Source organism: Neopsephotus bourkii, unplaced genomic scaffold, assembly GCF_033783945.1.
Source record: "Neopsephotus bourkii isolate Nb327-2 ecotype Australia unplaced genomic scaffold, CSIRO-AGI_Nbou_v1 NB_1628, whole genome shotgun sequence".
In the NCBI taxonomy this organism is placed as follows: domain Eukaryota; kingdom Metazoa; phylum Chordata; class Aves; order Psittaciformes; family Psittacidae; genus Neopsephotus; species Neopsephotus bourkii.
Genome location: NW_026902103.1, coordinates 385484 through 406341, shown reverse-complemented (window position 1 = coordinate 406341; position 20858 = coordinate 385484). Strand labels below are relative to the sequence as shown.

The following is a 20858-nucleotide window of genomic DNA, read 5'->3' as shown; positions in this document are numbered from 1 at the left end:
TCTTGAGCAGCAACTGGCCCCTCCAAGACAACTCCCCCAGTTTATAAGCAAAGTATGACATTCTGTGGTATGGAGTATCCCTTTGGCTAGTTTGGGTCATGTGTCCTATCTCTGCTTCTTGTGCCTTTCCTCACTGGCAGAGCACGAGACACTGGAAGTCCTTGATCAGGGTAAGCACTATTTAGCAACAGATAAAACACTGATGTGTTATCAACATTGTTCTCAGAGTAAATCCACAACACAGCACTGTGTCTGCTGCTACAAAAAAAAATAACTTTATCCCAGATGAGCCCAGGACATCCATTTTTTAAAACTTTGTCTTACTCTTTTTAGCAGAAAAGTAATTATTCATGATATAAATATGATCATTCAACCATTAAAAATAGCTAAAGGACATAAAATTACAGTAAAAATTTGTTGTAAAATAATTCTTGTGATAAATGCTACAAATAAAGTTTTATATGCTTTCTATAGTAGAGGGAAGACTTTTTGGTAACAGAATGGATCTTCATTATACTGAGCTTCTGAAAATTACATATGGAACATTCATAGTATAGATTAGATTATTAAAATAATGAAAAGCTAAGAAAAGGTCTGATACATGTGTGTGAAAGGCTAACATTGTTGGGTAACAGAAATAAAAAAAAATTTAAAAAATCCTGAATATATTTAAGTTTTACTGGGCTCTCTGTAAATGCTTCATAGATGTAAAGCAACTGATTGCTGACCTGTATCATAGAAGGACAAGCTTGTATAAATAAGGAGAATCCCTTCAATGACTGGGAATTAAGGTAGACACTTGCTTGAAAATGGGACTTAAAAACTTTATCTTCTCTCCAATTAAGTTAGTTGCACAATTTGGATATATTAGTCTCATGCTAATGTAGTTAATTAGATACCTTCAGCTCTATGCACTCAAACTGAAATAGCCATGCTTAGCCATATTTGGCATCCTACTACCTGCTCATATGAAAAATGATGATGAAATTAAAGAAGTAAATGTTTCTTTTCATTAAATACGGAAATTTCGCTCTTACTGGAAAGCGTATCTCTTTTTCGCAGTTAGACTTATCTGGTAATAACTGGCCAGCCTTCTTGAGAATTAGATAGAATACTCCTGGCAGTTATAATTTCTGTAGAGACAGATTTTAAATTGCTTCTACTTGGCCATGAAGGATTGGAACGCCATATGAGTTCTGCAAGAAGTCTGAGCTAATCATCAGGCCCTTTCTGCACATACCACCCTTCATATATACTCTTACTGTAAAGCAAACCTAGCTGAGTAGCTTAGAAAAAGGGTTTCATCTTCAAACAGCAGCTGCCTGAGAAACCACCCTCACATTTTGGAATTGAGCCTTTTTGAAGCAAAGGTGATAATATGGTCAGTTCCTCCTACTCTTCACATGCTGGTTATAATTTTGATAACATCCTTAAAACTATTTTTTTTTCCGGTTAAAGAAACCTATTGCACTTAGTTCTTTATTGCATGGAAGTCATCTCCTTCGTGGTCATCCTTGCCATTCTCAATTTTTTCCCTGGCTCTACTGTAGGCATTTTAGAAATGTGAGCATCAGATCAGCAGCCAGCATAATAATGGTACAATAATATCAGTAATTCTTCTTCTAATAGTTCCTAATGTTAATTTGCTGTTTTTAATGACTGCCAACTATTGAGGTTTTTTTCTTAATTATAACTTTAAAAGCTAACTCTTAAGAGGAAATGGATATGTTATTTTATGCATTTGTCTAGGTATATCACTTAATATTTTTTTCCATCAGTAATTTCAAATCAGTCCATAGTACACTGCTTTCAGTTTCTTTTTAACAAGCCTCTTCAACTTTACTCGGTGCTGTTTCTGAAATTGAGCAGGACTGTGTGAAGTTCTTGGCCTTCATTGTTCCCTGAAGGGTAGTGAATGTAAGTAGATTGTGGTACTTTTTATAGCCTAATGAGTCAGGTGTAAAGATCATGCATGGTGCTTAGTGGTGCCGCAAGGGTGGCATTTTATGACAGTTTTTTGTAATGGAGGTACTCTCACAACAAAATAATGGGAAACTTCCATTACTGGTAATAGTAATTGTATCTAAGTGAAAACAGGACCAAAAGAAGATAAGTTTGGTACATGTAGACAAATCAAGTATATTTTTAGAGAAAGTATCTGGCCCATTCAAAACCAAATTTAAAATTATCAATTTGGTAAGATCACTAATTTTTTGGTAGTTATTAACCTTCTCCTTTTTCCCATTAAAACTTACTTCCTTTTGTAACATCTTTCCTCTATTTATCTTTAGAAATCACAAAGCATTATGTTCACATTAAAATATACTATATTCCTATGCACAAAGGATGAAACATCTCCAGAGTTAATAGTATGAGGCCAAAATGTGGTGTGATTACACCATAGTATGCTTTAATTCTCTTTAATAGTGCAGTCATTATGATTTATGGATACAGGTCATAAAACATTAAAATAATATGATCAAATGAGTTTATTAAAAAACACTAAACTATCAAAGTCAACACTGAAATATTGGAGAGTCCAAATATTTTACTTCCATGAGAACTTATGCCCATAAATTTAGCTCATAAAAGATGGAGGTAATTCCTTCCTTATAATCTACTGTAATTTTATGCATTTTTACATGCTGTGAACCTTTGTATGAAGATGAAAGAGAGGGATGAGGGAAAATGCATCAGAATTATAGATGTAGTCATACTGGAACTCAGTTAGGTATATCTTTATATAGCTATATGCAGAGAGTGAATACCTCTGTCTAGTGCATTAAAATTTTTTTTCACATAGACACAGATAAAATATAACTTTAGTTCATACTCTGGAGTACTGAAATCATGAATTAATTATACAGTATGTGAGACATACCACAGCATTATTTATTTGACAAATGCTGGGGCAGGATGGGAGAGGAAGAGTCTTGATATTTTTCAAATATCTTCGTAAGGTATGCTTAAATAATACTCTAAGACTCAAGCAAAATCCTGAAAACCTTTCAGAAAGAACTATAATGAAGTTTTCTAAATTAAAAACAGGAACAAATAGGCCATTTTAATGTTGGAAATGTGCAGACAATCCCCAAGTGATTGCATTATTGTGTTTTATGACACTTTACCCCAGCAGGTATGACATTCTGTGTGCACACTCAAATCTGTTTCCCAGGGGCATAAGGACAATGTCAATTGATTTCCTGACCTCCTTCTTGATATATGCACATACACGGGCATACGTGCTGCAGTTGAGACACAGCTTTTGAATTGTCGACTACTTCAATTGCTGTTGCTAATACTCAAACTTTGATCACAGTCCTTTCTATGTTTGATATTCTTTGTTACCAAATCCATCCTGAGCTGAGACATGCTTTGGCAAGTCCAAGATCTAACTGCTTTCAATAATACAGATAATAAGACATGGACAGTTCTCAGTAGGTATGAGTTTGAACAGTGTTGTTACTGCACCTATGAGATTCCTTTGTCATAATTGTTTAATCAATATTTCAGACATGAAAGTTCTTTCATGAGCTCTTCAAAGATACTAATCCAAATCAAATCCCAAATCTTTGTGCACTAGTTGTCTTCATAGAAAGGTGCTTGAGAAAAGTATCAGACTATTTAGATGCAAACTAAATGCTATAAGAGATGTAAAATCCCCTTACAGAGAGTAAATCCAGTCTGTGCCTGCTCCTGTCTGAACTGCTATTCAGGCATCTGAAGAGCAAAATCAGAAAGATTTTTGCAGACACCAGGGTCCTAAGGCAACAGAGTGCAGAGCAGAATTTTGCACCATTGCCTTACTTAGAGATCATGCTTCCAAGTGTCTGCTGTGTTGGATTTTAATGAACTGAAGAACTGTTCAGCTAGCTGATACTCAGATATTGCTGGGGCAGTGGATGGAAAGAGTCAAGCACTCTATTTTTTAATTCCTTTGTGCAGTTTCTGCTCAGTAACCAGGGAAGGTTACTACGTATTAGACAATGCTTACCACAGCACCTTCATTCCTACTAGGTCTGAATATGCTGTTGCAATTATAGATGGCATTGCTGATTTATAGGATGTTAAAAATAATAACAGAGTACTTTGGATGATTTCTGCATTATTTCTCCTTATGTAAACACACTCTTTTAAAACTGCTTCCTTTGGTTTAGTTATTGTCCTCTCTACTAGAATTTGGAAGTTTGGGGTTATTTAACTAAATCCAAATGGTCTTTTCCCCTAATCCCTAGCTATGATTCAATTATGTTAAAACATCAGAAGTTAACACATGTTCCTTTGAACCCTTTAGAGAACAGTTGAAGATAAGTGAAAAAATACAGAAATGCAAATTCTTAATGCAGTGTTGGAAACTAAGTGGCCTGTTTTAATTCAAGATTAGGAGATCTAGGATTTGCCTACAGGAAAGCACACTGGTACCTGTTGGGGTTCTCCATTTTCCCTCATGGGCTTCTGAAATAAGAAGTGATGGCACTTTACATAAGGAGAGCATGGGAAGGAGAAATGGGAAAGCAGATGATGGGATGCAGCCCTGATCCCAGTAAAAGAGGTGTTGCAGACAAGACATGGATGCATGGTATGGACATGCCCACATCCCTTTCCTATAAATCTCATGCTTGGAGGTGAGAGGGAACATCAGGTCCTTCATTTTATACCATGGAATTCAAATTCTAGATACAGAAGCAGGGGAAAGTCTTTTAAAGCAAACTTGTTTGAAATCAGTAAAAGTGCTATGTGGGTCATGTAATACGAAAGTTCCTCTGCTGATTGGGCACCCTTTAAATGTTCCAGTGTCCATGAAAGTCACCACAAATAAATACTAGAGCTGTGACGCACCACCACTTAGAGGAGATAAATATGCCGTGAACTGATACAGAAGCAAATGCATGTGCCTATTTTTATGCACTCAGGTGCACATTATGATTATGGTAGTAAAAGCATACAGAAGGGTACACAGCATTTCCCATGCATGAATTTGGAGTTGCCTTTTAAAAGCATGTGATCTCAAAGACAAAGACAAGGAGAACACGGAACGCAACAGTGCAGTCTGTTCTGAATGCACATAGATAAACTTAATTTCCAGTTGGTACACTGGTGATTTAAGAAAGTAAACCTTGTTAAAGCTGTGGGAGATACCCAAGTTGAACTCTGCACATCAGGGATCATTTCCTCTGCTTTTTCTACTGGTGCCACTTGAACAAAAAAGATTGTGCATTATTGTCAAACCTACACAAGCCTCTGTCTAATCTGTAGTATTGGACTGTTGCTGTTGTCTACCAGTTAAATAATTATAACATTTTCTCCAAAAATTGTATTGCAGGTAAGCCAAAGGTGAAATAATGATTTCTCCCCTCCACTGAAGCCTAAGTACCTGAAAAATCAGTGGTATCCTCCTCAGTTGCGAAATAATGTTTTGAAAGTGTAATCACTTTTGATGAAGAGTCTTTAAATAAGAGATTAAATGAAAATTGGAATTGCAAAAAAAAAATTGAAATTACATGTAAATGGACAAGTAATGAAATTTACATAAATATGGATGCACAGAGTGTTGAATTACACTTGTTTAATTTAAAGGTAAGCTTCTAACACAGAAGGAACCTAGTGTCTGATATTTTTAGTGATTTCAACAAGTCTTCCTTCCCTTGAGACCGAGCTACTGTGTTACAAGTTTGCTAGTGATGAGTGGAGTTAAAACTGGTGCAAAATGTGGAGTCTAACACTGCAGCTACAGGTACAGACTTTGTGATAGCTCCTGGGCTGAGTTCAAGGCAATGGTTTTTATCTGTTGTCTCTGTCTCTTTCATGATACCTTCACAGGGTCCTGCTCAGCAGTAGCACTGGATCCCCCGCCAGCCTCCGTAAGAGTAGAGCACTGACTGGCGAGGAGTTCCCTAAGAGGATTTTAATCTCCCAGCTTGTTCTGTGGAGGCTGTGATTGTTGATTTTCTTCTGAATAAGTCTGGTTTAATTTTCCCATATTTGTGACAGCAAAAACTCTGTGGCTGGTTGAGAGGACACTACTAAGGTGCCCTAAAGCACAGAGTTGCAAGTTTTATGAGCTAGTCATTGCCTATTTGTATGCTGCGATCTCTATAGCACATTTGAAACAAGGGGTTTTGCCTTGCTAGAGGGTTAAAGCATTTCATAGATAAAATAGATACGTTTGTGATTATATGTATTTTGCAGAAAAGCCATATTGTTTGTAATTAATAGTTTTCATTTTAGCTTGGATTTCAGTCATTAGTTAACTGTGCTACTGAAGACTATTTACTTTTGTGATATCAGGAATGTCTCTGACAAAAATAAGTTTTTTTACTTCAGAGTGGGGAGTTTTTTCTTACACTGAATTGAAAATCAGGAAGCAAAGATGGGTCTGTGTCTATTAAAAGAAGTAAGAAAAGAAAAGGACTGCTGAGAATCATTTGAAAAATGGACCTGATGAGAGCATTATGCTGTGGGAGTTGTATTTTGGAAATACAGTGGCTAATATAGACATCCAGTGTCCCCAAAGCAAAAGTCTATCTGCTTATTTTACTACTCATTGCCACACACTTTATAAACACTTGTGTATTTCTGAAAACTTATATTTTCACAATCACCCACATTTCACCAAGGACAGAAAGTCTTCCATCAGTAGAGGTTTGAAATTAAATAATCCATGCTTTTTAGCACCTGGCATGAAACAGATTAATTACTAAGAGGGAGAGAAATGCTTTCAATACTATGTGTGAATGGCTTAATGTATAACAGACCTTGAAAAGAATTAAGAAGCAATGACATTTGCAGAGAAGCAAAAATGGAGACGTATGTAGCTTGCTTTGTCATTCTCTAACACCAGATATGCTCTTCATAATATTGATACTTATGGCAATGGGACAAACTTAGAATGTGAAAAAGAGCTTAATACCCTTCCTGAGCCATTATTTAAAGTTCATGGCTGGCCTATTTTTAGGCCACCATGTGAGAAGATTTTAACTGAAAATAGATACAGATCATGTGTCCTTGCAGAATATAGAACATCAGGACATTTCATTTCCAAGGAATATAATTGGGACAGGGAGCAGAATCTTCTTTCATCTCACCTTTTTGCTTGCAGATTATAAATTCAGTTATACAAGCACACACTCTTACATGAATTATATTAACCCCTAAATAATTAGCTAGAAGTAATTTGAAATACAGTTCTAATGTTACATGTAAATTAGTTAAACTTTTTCTTTTTACATGAAAAGTGCAAAATATACATTGGTACTCATATAGATATGTCAGTGTACACATACAAATATATGTGTGGGAGAGCATATATATGTGTGCATGTACCCACATACCCAGGCTTTCAGGCACACATGCAAACACGTATTCAAGATGTATGAGTGACAAGAATACTATGTAATACTATGTTGATATCTTTGCACAGGACTAAGTATACGCATTGCATTATGTAGGCCAATATGGTCCATGTTTCTCACTGTTACACTACACGTCAACATATATTTCCTATGCCACCAGTCTATGTTTATATTACCTTAAACTGAACTGTAACGACAAGAGTTTGAAGGGCTCTCCTATGATCTAAAATCAATATAGATAGATTTATTAATACAAGTAGAGATTAAGATACAGTCTTAAGATCATTTGAATATCTTTCTGAATAAATTATAGAAACATTTTTATGGAAATAATCCTCAGTCTATATTTAATTCATGAAGTGAATAATGTAATTATAGTTAAAAGATATTAGTGATAAAATTAATTTTACACTTTGGGCAAGCAGATGAACTGAAATTGTTTTGAAAAAGAATATTTAACTGGTGTAAAGAACATGCCTATGCATGTGCATCCTGTGGCATGCACAGATGCTAATAGCAGTTCCCAAGTGCCCTCCTGTCACCAGGCCCTCTAGCTTTTTACTGCATGTCTAGTCCTGGTGGGGAAGCACAAGCAAAAATATTTAAGGCCTTAGAGACTGCATGCAGAGAACAAGCACAGCATAGCTACTAAATACACATGACAGAAGACTATAGGTATCTCCTCTGGTTTCTTGTGTATTATTTACATAGCTGCTTCCTATCCATGCTCCCTAGAACAAAAATTTTCAAGATGTGCAAATGCTGAGATGGCCTATGAACCCTTGATCTGTCAAAGCTTGCTCCTAGTTGCAGTGTGACTCTGTTACTCTGATATTATGCCATTATTAAGTGTGTCTGCCTACTGGATGGTTAAGGAATCTGATGCATTCATTTTACTCTAGCTGTTGTTACTAATCCACATTGACTAGTTTACTCCTGCCAGTTTGTCTTCTCTTTCTTCCACACGATCTGCTATCAAGGCTACTCTTGCTGTCACCATGCCTATTTGCACCCCTCAGAATTTCTTCCACTCTCTACACCTCCTGTGCCATTTATGTGTCTCTTTCCCCTGCAGCTACCAATATGAGTCAAAGTGACACTCTCAAGCAAATTCTATCTCCAGGGCTGTCTGGCTGTCACTCTGCTAAGTTCTTCCCAGAGACTTCATCATTTTTACTACTGGATGATATCTCTTCTGGAGCCATGTTTCCATGCCTCACCCTTATAACTGAGCATCGTCCTTATGTTTTACTGTAAAACTGATCACTAGAATCAGTGCTTTCAGTATTTTTCTACTTTTGTGTGCTTGCGCTCTGTCACAGTGGCCTGAATGTGGGTAGTGAGCTCCTTACAGTCACCTGAGTAATAACTTGCTACTCACAGCATAACATCACCTTTGCACTTGATCACACTCCAGCACTTCTAAGTACTTTCCTTTAAGAGGCACATTCACATGGTCTCATAATTAGGTTGTCCCAATTCACATAGCAAAGCAGTGACGAAGGCTGATTCAGAATTAGAAAGGGATTGTGCATCCTCCTTATCTTCCTTTCTTGCTGTTATATATAGACGTGTACATACATTGCTGGCATTGTAAATATTCTAGCGTATACACACGCAGGCATTCAGAGTTCTGTCACACATTTGTCTAAGAAACACAAATTTTCTTAATTGTTTACAAAAGCTTTTTTTTCGTTTTAAGATGTACATTGTACATAGTGTAGCAATGTTTAGGTTTTATGTATTTTGTAAAGTTAGGATTTTTGCTGTTTCTCCTATATCATAATATAGATTAGGCCTTAATTGAATAGTTACAAATCAAATTAGATGTAAACAGAAATGTACTTTAAAACTCTGAACATAATTTCATTGTGGATATTTCAAGCTCAGTTGTCTGGGATTTATCCAGTATAATCAGTAAGATTTAATTTAAGCCACTTAATAATTTTATAGAGAGAGGCTTTAACCAATGGGCTTTTAATTCATAATAAGAAGTAAGTGTTAACCTAGCAATTAACAAGATAACAGTATTTGTGATCCAGAGCTCTTGGAGAGCCTTAAAATAACTCAGTGAACAAAACCACTGATTTTTAAATAACTGTTTTCCTGGTTGTTGTTGTTACAGTGTCAGCTAAACCATACACATAGAGTGTAGATAAAGCACATTCTCTGGAGAAATCCTTGCTGACTCAGTTGTTTCGGCAGTTCAGGCACACAGGGGACTAGAGAAGGGACAGAGAGGGAGGGATGGTATGGCAGAAGGAATTTCTTGTCTGTTTGAGTTTGCAGGAAACTCTTTGTGGAACCATTCCTAGCTCCAGTTTCTGGTTTCGAGAAAACAAGTGCAAATCAGAAATAAGTCAACAAAAAGAGTTGTATTCAAGCTGTAGCTTTCTGTTTCTTCCAAGGCATGTTGATTCTTTCTGTCCTGTTTGCCACCTTTGTTCTTCTTTTAGCCCAGTCAGCCCCTTTCCAGCTTCAGACACAGATTTTTAACTCCCTGCTTTCATCCACAAGTCATTCTTTTCATGGCCTTCTCTTTCTTCAGAGAGATAAACTGTGTTGCTCAAGTATCATGTTCTATTCTGCATTCTGCCTAACATATTTTACTCAAAAAAGCATCAAAATCAATATACTTAGTAGGTCACACAAATATAACTAAGGCTGCCTTAGTGAAACTGCATTGCCTCTTCCTCTTTCTTTCATTCACAATCACTCTTCCTTGGAGTCGGGTGAATCAAGCATTGTCCTGAGAACAGCATCACTCTTTCCAGCACTATTCTAAAACAAAGCCTGTTTTTTTTTTTACTGGCATCAGATGAAATTTCACTGACTTCAGTGACTATAAGAAGTACCAAAAAAAAAAAAAAAAAGAAAGCTAAAGGTAGCATTTGAGCTTTTCTTTTTTTTCTCAAAGAATATAGTAAGAGGAAGCTGCCACAGATCCCATACAAGGTCAACCACAGATTGATTGGTGTTAGCAAGTGGTGTCACTAGAGTTTCAGTACAGATGCACAAGAATGAATATGGTTTCCAGAATCATTAGATCACCAAATAGAGGAGGTGACTGGAAGCTCCAAAGACAGTGGAAATTAAATGCTACAGTAGGTACAAACCTGTGAGTAAGCAGACCAGATAAAGTTTTGTAATTGTTAGCAAAGCCGTCTCCTGTTTTTTATCACTGTTTACAAAAAAGCATATTACTTCATTCATTTGTACAACAGACATGTCACTCTTCCATGTACTAAGATATTTCTGATACAGATACTAGTAAGACACCAGGATTTTATAACTTCACATCTTTTCTGCCACAATTTGACAATAAATGTATTTAAATCTGTAGGCTCATTGGTATAATGGGAAAACTTCAACATTTAAAATGCCATACTAAAGGTTTCAGTCTTAAGTGCCCCCTACCCAAGGTATTATTAAATAGTTTACCATAATATTAGTGAGTGCAACACACAAACGTACACATATACAAATGGGAATAAAGATATTTGGTTACTCAGGGGCAAAAGAAATAAATAGTGATTGTTAAATGCATTTGCAAATTGCAGTTTATTTGTTAAGTTTATAAAAGAGAACAGTCTCTACAGCAACTGCTAAATCATACAGCACTAGTTCCATATTACCTTCTGTAATAAACTATGGGTCTTTTGTTACTAAAAGCATTCAGGTAATTCATTCAGCAATACAGTTCAAAACGGAAAACCTGCAAGAAGTAGACATTGGTCAACTGGACCAAACTTTAAGTACTTATCTGGATTATAATGATTTCTCAGGCTTTGGAAATTAGACTTGCTATCTCACAATTACAAGCAGCCTTAAAACATTGCCTGTATTGCTGTTTTCATTTTGATGCCTCTCATCCTTGTCTCAGTGGGAAAACAAACTTAAGAGGCATAGAACACTTCAGAACATTGTAGAAGATGAAAGCTAGAGTCCCTTTACAAATAGCCCAATTAAGGACTGGATGGACAGTCAGGTGAGTAGAACGGTAGATAGATAGCATCTTTCTTTCTTTCCTGCCTTCCTTCTTTTGCTCTTATTTAATCTTCTAACTATAATGGAACATCCTGAGAAGCATGAGATGGACAGAACTGCTCTCCCTTAAGCTCCAGTAAATCAATTGACAAGCTGGGGAAAAGATGGATATACTTCATCAGACTGACTGTATTGGAGGTTTGGTTGAACCATATATCCTCAAAAGGATTATTCTGTCTACATTTGAATTTGATGCAGTAATAATTCTGAAGCATAAAAAATGTATATAAGGAGTCTAACAGAAAATTCTAATCAAGGAGGGAATGATAGAAAAGTATGTGGAAAGCCAACATTTAATCAGTGAAGCCAAGAAAATATAATTGGTCAAATCTATATCCCTTCTGCTTGCAAATGCATAAAAAAGATTGCTTACTCTTAGAAGACAGAAATACTAGCTACCATATGCTGTCTTTAAGGCTGATTTGTTTTAAAGTGAGGTGAACAGAGCTAGACAGAAAAAAAAACAAAACCTGCTTCAACTCAGTGCTGGTATAACACAAGAAGGGGATTTCATTTATCATTTAGCTGGAAAGCCTGTTTATTCCTTGCTTCCATTTACCTGCCTAAGCATATCTGACAGCTGGCTTGAAAATTTTATTCATGTGGGCAACCCCTATGCAGGTATGGTGGATGTGTTGAGAACCTGAGGGCTTTGAAAATGAAGATACACAAGCTGGCCACTGGTTTTCAAGGCAACTGAGATCATGTGGACTGCCTTTGCCTCAGAGAATTTTTTCAAAGTTTTTTCAGATTTTGTACTTTGTAGGTCAAACAGTAGGTTACCTTGGATCAGAACATTCTTGGAGTTTAAAATATATGTAGAATCATAAACTCATAGAATGGTTTGGGTTGGAAGGGACTTTAAGGAGCATCCAGTTCCAACCCCCCTGCCATGTGCAGGGGCACCTTCCAAGTTGCTCAAAGCTCCATCCAGCCTGGCCTTGAGCACTGCCAGAGATGGGAGAGCCACAACTTCCCTGGGGAACCTGCTGCAGTGTCTCACCACCCTCATAGTGAAGGACTTCTTCCTAATATCTAATATAAATCTACCCTCTTTCAGTTTGAAACCATTCCCCCTTAATCAATTAATTGATCAATGTTAAAATTGATCAATGTAATTAAAAATGGAAAATTGTAGAAATCTCATTCAAATAGAAAAATTTACATAGTCATATTTGCTTATATAAAAGTCTCTGAGCAAAATTAATTTTAGAACCATACATTCTGTATAGATGATTAAACAGAATGTGTCAAAGCAACTTTAACAATTTCAGGTGCACCAGAACTGAAAGTATTGCATTTTGTTGCCACATGCAGGTTTTCTGGCATTTAGCAAGTTGTGAGATAATGATGTAGTCATCCCCTCAGTGGGGTACTAATCCTAGTCTTCGTGATTGTCTGCTGTCATAAAACCTATGAGAACTTGGTATCAGTGAGATGCCTCCTTTTTGCCAAAGATGACTATAATTGACCAATGAGGTTAAAAAAATATAGGGAATCATGACCACATACAGAATATGACTCCATAAAACCCATTTTAAATAATGTTAGTACATCCCCAAATCTCTTAATATCATTATTTTTCCTACAGTTCTCTCTTAATCACTTGCTCAGTAATTGTTCTGCCATGAATTATTTCTAAGAGTAAATATGGCTTTACCAGTAAAGTGATGTCTTACTTCCAGTGGCAGGAAATCAAGACTGATTTATTTTCTTATCCTTTAAAAACAAAGTGAAAAGGAGGGACACTCAGAAAAAAAAGTGCTGTGTTAAAGTTATGCACTGTATTTTTACACTAGTATGTAGAACTGACCTAATGAAACTAAGCTATTCAGTGTAGTCATAAACAGACTGTTGTGGCCTAAAAATCACATATTGGATGGAAGTAGTACCTTCAGTAGCTCAATTGGATTAGTGAGAAAAAAGAAAGAGTCTTTGAGGCATACAGAATTTTTTAAGAACTTTTGTCTGCTTGTTTCTAGCAACAGCTTTTTCCAGTCAGTCTAACTAAAAGCACTACCGCTGTTTAAAAATCTTCTCCTGGGGAAAAATCCCTAAAAACTCTTACAAGGTGCCATCAGAGAAGTTGGCCACCACTGTGCACTACGTCATAGTTAGGACAGCCTTGCAGCTGCCTCTGTAAATGTGACATCTTTAGGTGCCTCAGAAAAGTCATCCAGAAGTACTGACCCCACACAAAATGATAATGTCTGATGCTTTAAAATCAGTTTGAAAAAATTGCCAGGAAGGCCAAGGTGAGTAATAAAACCAGTACACTATAAAGAAGCAGGAGCCAGTTAATTGCCTAACCAGTCTCATATAAAGCAGACCATTGCACCTCTGATGTAGTTCCTCTGTAACAGAGACTAATAGTTGAACTTGATCAACATTTACTTCATGTAGTTCTTAATCACTCTTGCCCTTTAACCACTTCAACTATATAATACACTTCTAATCCTTTCCTCAAGCTTCAGTTGGTATTTTCTTTATGCAGAGGTGAGACAAAATCAAGATATCATATCATGTGGGCTTCATAATTTGGTTCCATTCTGGCTCCAAAAAATTAAATCAAAGAAAATATAAGTAAAAGATTTTTCTTTGCAGAAAATGGCAACCTTAATTTGGCAATTTGTTCATTACCCTTTTTTTAAGCACAGGACTATTTCTCCTACTACTTTGAGTTACATAAAATGCATTTATAATCTTTAGTTTCTTTCTCCCCAAAATGCTATTTAAATTGCAGCACTGCCTGTGATTAAGACTCAGGGAAATGTGTTTTACTTGCTCTGAATGATCGCATATTTAAATAAAAGAACACTTTAAGGAAAAATGAAGCATTCAGAAATGACACATTTCTTTGTCCCTCAGTAATTTTCCACCTGCTAATGTCTTAAATGGGGAAGTTTGTACTTTGGCATAAACTTTTACATAAAATTAATCAACAAAATGAATGCATCACTAGGACTGAAACAGGAGATTTAAGTGAGATATAAAGAAGTTCTTTACTGTGAGTGCAGTGAGGCACTTGAACAGGCTGCCCAAGGATGCTGTGAACGCTCCATTCCTGGAATTATTCAAAGCCATGTTGGACAGCACTTTGGGCAATATGGTCTAGTGGAAGGTGCCACTGCCCATGTTAGGGGGTTGCAACTAGATGATCTTAGGAACCTTTTCAACCCTAACTATTCTATGATTCTGTCTTATAACAGCTGAAATTACCATGTCTGGGTGGTTTGTAGCTATGTTGGTACGTGCAAGAAGCAACTCAGGCTGAGCAGGTAACTTGTGTGCATACATGTATATATGCAGGTATAGGTTATCTATTGAGACAGAAGGTGAGCAGAAGATGGAGCCATACCAAGGCATGAGGTTGCAAGGGTGAGAACTTGATATGAGGACTTAGTGAGAAAATCCTGCAACAAGGGTGTGTTTTGTTGGGATTCCCAAGATGAGATGATATTTTTTCCAGTTGGGCCTCTGTGCAGAGGAATCACGTAGGTCTGAATTTTCCCCTCTGTCTATATCATGCTGTCATATGATGCTGTTATGATATGTTACTGATCACTTGTCTGCTTTTATTCCGATTTCCCTTTTGTTTACTTCATCTGCCTTATTTCTCAGCTTTCACTCCAGACATTTTGTATTCCAGTGCTCTTACTTTTTCAGGAATTTCAGTCTTTCAATCTGTTTTTAAAGTCCACCTTCCTACCTTCTTTTTTCCCTTTCTTTTTGGTCTTTACGTTTTTGTTTTTCTTCCATTCTCTCTTAATACTATTCCAAATAGATCTATTTTATTCTTCCTTTTTGATTGTGACTGGAGTTGAGCTTTTCACTCTCACAGCTTTTCTCTGCTTCCCACCAGCTCCTATATAATTTCCAGTCAATTTTTGCTTTCATGGTAATTTCCTTTCTCTGCCTGCTGGGCAGGCAAGAAAAGCTATTTACTTTCAGAAAACAAGCAGCAAGTCTACTGCAAAGTCCCTGAGCTAGGCAAGACAACTAATAGTTATTGCCACCTTTTCTGCGTCAGCCAAGGCTGCAGTAAGACAGTCTCATACGGAGCCCAGGATGTAATTTGGAGCTCCTTGCATGGTGCCACCATACTGTGAGCAGTGGGAGTAAACAGCTTCCCCTTGGAAGAGAGGTGGTGGTTGAAGCTTTGCTGAGAAATGGAGTATTTAGATGAGAAGGAAAACTGGCTTTTCCTCATCCCTTAGAAAGACAGTTGGGTAGAATCTGTTTATAATATTTATTCCCTTATGCAGCATATACTTGAAGGGGCAGCCAGGGATTGCTCCTTTTGACTTAATGACTTAGCAGTATTCACTGATCTTGAATGCCAGTGACAGCTATCTGGCACCTATCTTGCATCAAATTTTCCATGGTTTTTTACAAGCAAAATTAACTTCAGCAGGAGGGGTGGGTGTTTATGCTCTGATTCTAATGTCATGTGTGTAGATAGCGTTATCCCATAGTGTTGCACTGGTAGCATCAATGTCTTTGCCTTCACTGAATGGGAGCGTTAGCCAGACTGCTCTTCCTTTCCATAAGCAGGGAGTCTCCCAGTCATTGCAAAAAAACTGTGGTCTTTTCCTCACATCTTTTCTGTTTCTACTTCTGCCATGTATTACTGTATATTTCAAGCTTCATGCAACCATAAGGAAGTCTGCTTTTGGCGGCAGGTCTGTCTCCTGTCTTAATCCAGCCCATTTATGCTTAGTTATGAAGACCACACATGATGCAGTGTTTCAGGCATACCAGAACACTCACAACAAGGGGAAATTAGGGCAGTCAGAGGAGATGAGGGAGAGCGAGTCAGTATGGTGAAGAGTGATGGGCAGAGAGGGTTGTTCTATTTCCATCATTTATAAATAATTCTTAGCTAAAATATTCTTGGTGGAATCATATCCCCACTGAAATCAATGGGAGTTTAGTGACTGACTTCGAAAACGTAGAATCTTACTCTTCAAATCACTCTATCTTTAGCCCCAAAATTTTAGAATTAATTCTGCATTTTTATAATTGTATAAAATTATATATTTTACATCTCCTTGTCTCATTCCAGAGGAAAAAAAAAAAGAGGAGGGGAAGAAGTCTTATATGCAGTTTATCTAAGTATGTAGAGATGATGTTATTGAGGCCAGGGTTAATGAGAACAGCTGTATTGTCCTTTGTTAAGTTTCTGCTTAAAGACACTTCTGTTTCCACCTTGCCATTACATACTTTCTTGTGGAATTGTAAGAAGCTATCGTAAGTCTAACCTAGAGCAGCACTAGTAATTTTGCTCTGTTTTTTCTCTCTTTAATGGAAAATAAGACATTGCTGCAGATAACACCTTTCTGCTTCCCAGGTACCTGGTGAGATGTTGTGTTCCACATTATTTTTTGCTAATTCTGCTTCTATGCTCTGTTTCTATGCTCCCAGATCATGCCCATGCTTCTTGAGTGCCTCATTAACCAATTGCTTCCCTTCAAAGAGATATTCACATCCCATTCACAGATGCAAGGGGACTGATTTGAAGAACCCATTATGGTTTTGTTGCTTGTACTGTGAATTAGCTGAACTTCCCCATCATAGCCAATGACACCAAGCTGTGTGATGTGATCAACATGCTAGAGGAAAAGGATGCCATCCAGAGGGACCTGGACAGGCTTGAGAGTTGGGCCACTGCAAACCTCAGGAAGTTCAACAAGGCCAAGTGCACATTCCTGCACTTTGATCAGGGCAATCCCAAGTAGAAATACAGGCTTGCCAGAGAATTGATTGAGAGCAGCCCTAAGGGGAACGACTTGAAGGTGTTGGTTGACATCCCTGGAAGTGTTCAAAGCCAGGCTGGATGGGGCTTTGAGCTATCTGTGTCTAGTGGAAGGTGTCCCTGCCTGTGGCAGGAGGTTGGAAGTGGATGAGCTTTAAGATCCCTTCCAAACTTAACCATTCTACGATTCTATGTCTGCAAGTGGGTTAATACATGTTGGGGGCGGAGAAGAAGAAAGGAATTCATCTGAACTGTGAACAAGTATATCTAAGGTTGATGCTCAGAGATGTGGCTGCATGGGATATATGAGATATCTAAGTATGAGACAGCAGATGCATGGGAGTTTAAAAAGCAACTTCCAGCAGGAATGCAGTGTGCCTCTGTCAAAAGAGTGAAATAATGTTAAGTGGGCTGTCTCCTTTACATCAATCACAAAGCCTTGGCTTAGAGTAAGAAATACTTGGGATACTCTATTGACAGTGAAATTACATTTAATTTTGCAAAACAGTTATGTGATTGCTTGTATTTTTCTTTTATTTGCTCTGTGTCCATTTATATACAGATGATGACATATGTGTTCTTGCTGTCATGTTTGGCTTCCTAACTCAGTAGATATTACTTGCCTGAGCCTCTCTCCATGTGTAATACTGATTAGTCTCAGCTCTCCAATACATTGTTAAATCTCTGTGGCAACTGACTATGTTAATTTTCCTAAGACAAAGTAAGGTCTGCAAGAATGATTTTGAAACTTTCAGAAATTGTTATTTTTTATTATTATTTAAAGCAAGTATGATATTAATAGCTTCATGTCTATGTGCTTATAGTTGGCTCTGTAAATATAAGTATTCTTGGTGGGAGGTGCCTTTAATGACTATAGCAGTCTTAGTAAAATAACAGGGCTTTCTTCATATGAGTGTCTGATATATATGTATTTTTTTGAAGGGCAGGAATGTATGCCTCTGTGTTTATAAAATGAGTTAAATTCTGGGAAAGAATTTTTCCTGTTGATTTCAGCTAGTCCTGCTATTAACTGTAATGTACATTTTATTACCATTGCAGTTGTGATCAGAAGGATGTTCCTGGTGTAATATTTGAAAACACAGGGTTTTCATAACTTCATCACTTAATGCAGCTATTGCAACAGATAATTATGTTGTCGAGCAGTGTAATTCCTATTTAATTTTTATCTTTCTGTCAAGCTTTTCCCATTAAATTCGAAGGGGAAAAATAAATAATAAAAAAAAATTGCCTGAAGAAGACAACCTTTCACCTCAGAAATGCAAATCAGACTGTTGTTTCAATCACTTCACTGCTGACAGATGATAACGTAATGAAAAGATAAAAATCAGGCACAAAACCACAGAAAAGTCCAGTATGAGCTAAAGAACTTCATTGTGCAGAAAGCAGAATGTGTATTTTTCAATGACCATCATATTCTGTGTATTTGCTGACCATTATTTTTAATATGTTGCTTTCCCATTTAGGAGATTGTCAACTTCAACTGTCGGAAGCTGGTTGCTACAATGCCTCTTTTTGCCAATGCAGACCCAAATTTTGTGACTGCCATGCTAAGCAAACTGAGATTTGAGGTGTTCCAACCTGGAGATTATATTATTCGAGAAGGGGCTGTGGGTAAAAAGATGTATTTCATTCAGCATGGTGTTGCTGGTGTCATCACCAAATCCAACAAGGAGCTGAAGCTGACAGATGGCTCTTACTTTGGAGGTGAGTAGGAAAAAATGAATGATAACACAGGATTGAATGCACTGGAATAAAACATGTTGAGATAGTAGACACATGGAGACATCAGTGTAAGTCTACTGACTGTCTTTTGCCTAAACAATTCCAACTGCAGCAAAGAGTGCACAAAATATTTCCAAGTAAGATGTTCAGTCTGCTTACTGTTGTGAGGCTAGCTGCTAAAGATGCAGAGTGACCTTCCTGAGTTTTGAAATAACTTTGAATTAAGAGCTTTGTTAATACAGTATGTAAATAAACGTATGATAATTTGCATAATACTTTTATGGCTATTTCAAGATAAAATAAACAGTATTCATCTGCTTTGAAAAGGGAATACAATTTTTGAGTCATAAAGTACTTCTAAAAGGTAAAAGTCACTGTAAGATTACAAAAATAGGCAGTGGATAAAAGACCATTATTTATGTCAGATATTTTGGTATTCATGGATATTTCAAGCTGATACTAGTGCTTTTTCACTGAATTTTAGCATACAGCAATGTTCATACTTCCAGTATACTATGAGAACTACCTATACTATGAGGACTACCTATCTGACTAGACAGATCTCTAACAGATGTATGTTAACAAAAAACAGACATGAATTTTAATCCAAATTAAATTGATCCTGTAAACCTAATGAAAATTAGGGTTTTGTTTAGATTATGGCATCTGAATATTTCTATTTGGATAAAAACAAGTCTCATTTTTTACATAAAATAATTGAAAGGCATGAAAATGTTGTTCCTTGTGACTGTAAATTGTCTTTGTGCAATAGGATAGGTGTCTGCCTCTGTGAGTAGAATAACGATGGTTTCCAGAAGCTGGTTGAACATTTGTGTGTACTGCTGCTGCCCATGACAGTTCCAGTTAGTTAGTCATTGTATTAATTTTCTGTTGTATCTCATGAATCATCCCAGAACTGCATTGAAAACCTTTCAGAAAATGATCAATTGAAAACCTAATCAGTGGCATTTAGCTGGTATACAGAAGTGAGAAGCTTACAAAAATGAATTGGGTTCATGTCTGAATTGGTCTGTAGAGTTACTTAACTAATCCCATTTTAGAATAATACGCTAAAGCAACCCCTCCTGATCTGGCCAGCAGGCCTTGTCATTCTGCAGTAGCCTCTGCAAGGTGATTTGTACCAGTATTTGCAGAAGCACTACGGTAAAGAAGTCTTGTGCTTATCCCACGGGCTTAAACTGTAGATGCTGAAGACAGGAGATTAAGGAGAAAGAAAAGGTAAAGTGCTGAGGATGAAGAAACAGAGCAACCTTGGTCTTGGTCTTGTCTATGCTTAGCAGTGCCCCAGTTTATGAAAATGATTTTGCAAGAGCCTGCAAGCTGAATCTAACCATAATACTCCTCTGAACCAGCATAGGATCAGAGGAGATTGCACATGAAAGTATTTTACATAACTGTCAGCCTGTTGTTGCAGTGCAAGTGACTACTTAGCTCATCCTGCTCATCCGCTACCCTTTTAACAGGAATGCACACAAAAAATAAGCTATTTGTAACACCCAGACACCACAGGAACTTATTACATTGCATACCAAAGCAGTTTTGCTCATCCAGACTGCAGCTGGCATGAAACATGGGGTGCAAAAATGGGGTCAGATACATCCAAAGCATGACAGCTGATGAGGTAAATAGGAAATAATAGCTGCTGCTGGATGTAGCCTGGAGAGGTGAGGTAGGGCAAGGTAAAAAAGGGCAAGTACACAGTGAGAGAGAACCTGAGAAAGTAAGTGCCCTAAGATGGAAGTGGTGTGATTCAGATATGTTTTAACAAAATATTACATAGCATTGTGTATTCCCAGAAGGGAATTCAGAATTCAGACCCTGGAGAAAAAAAAGCACTGTTTGACTGAAGCTGAGAAGAGAGGAAACTAGCTGCACATCAGATAACTGTGAATTGAAAATGCTTGGTTTGTCAAAGCGTAGAAAAAAGATTTCTAACATTC

The 20858-nt window shown here is 37.1% G+C and overlaps 1 protein-coding gene across 1 annotated transcript in view; it reads left to right on the top strand.

The window, feature by feature from the left end:
• HCN1 (hyperpolarization activated cyclic nucleotide gated potassium channel 1) overlaps nt 1-20858 on the top strand; it is a 191279-nt gene that overhangs the window by 152059 nt on the left and 18362 nt on the right. The window contains exon 6 of the mRNA XM_061373121.1: nt 18639-18879. Coding sequence (XP_061229105.1) covers nt 18639-18879 — 241 coding nt within the window. The remainder of the gene's footprint in view (nt 1-18638; nt 18880-20858) is intronic.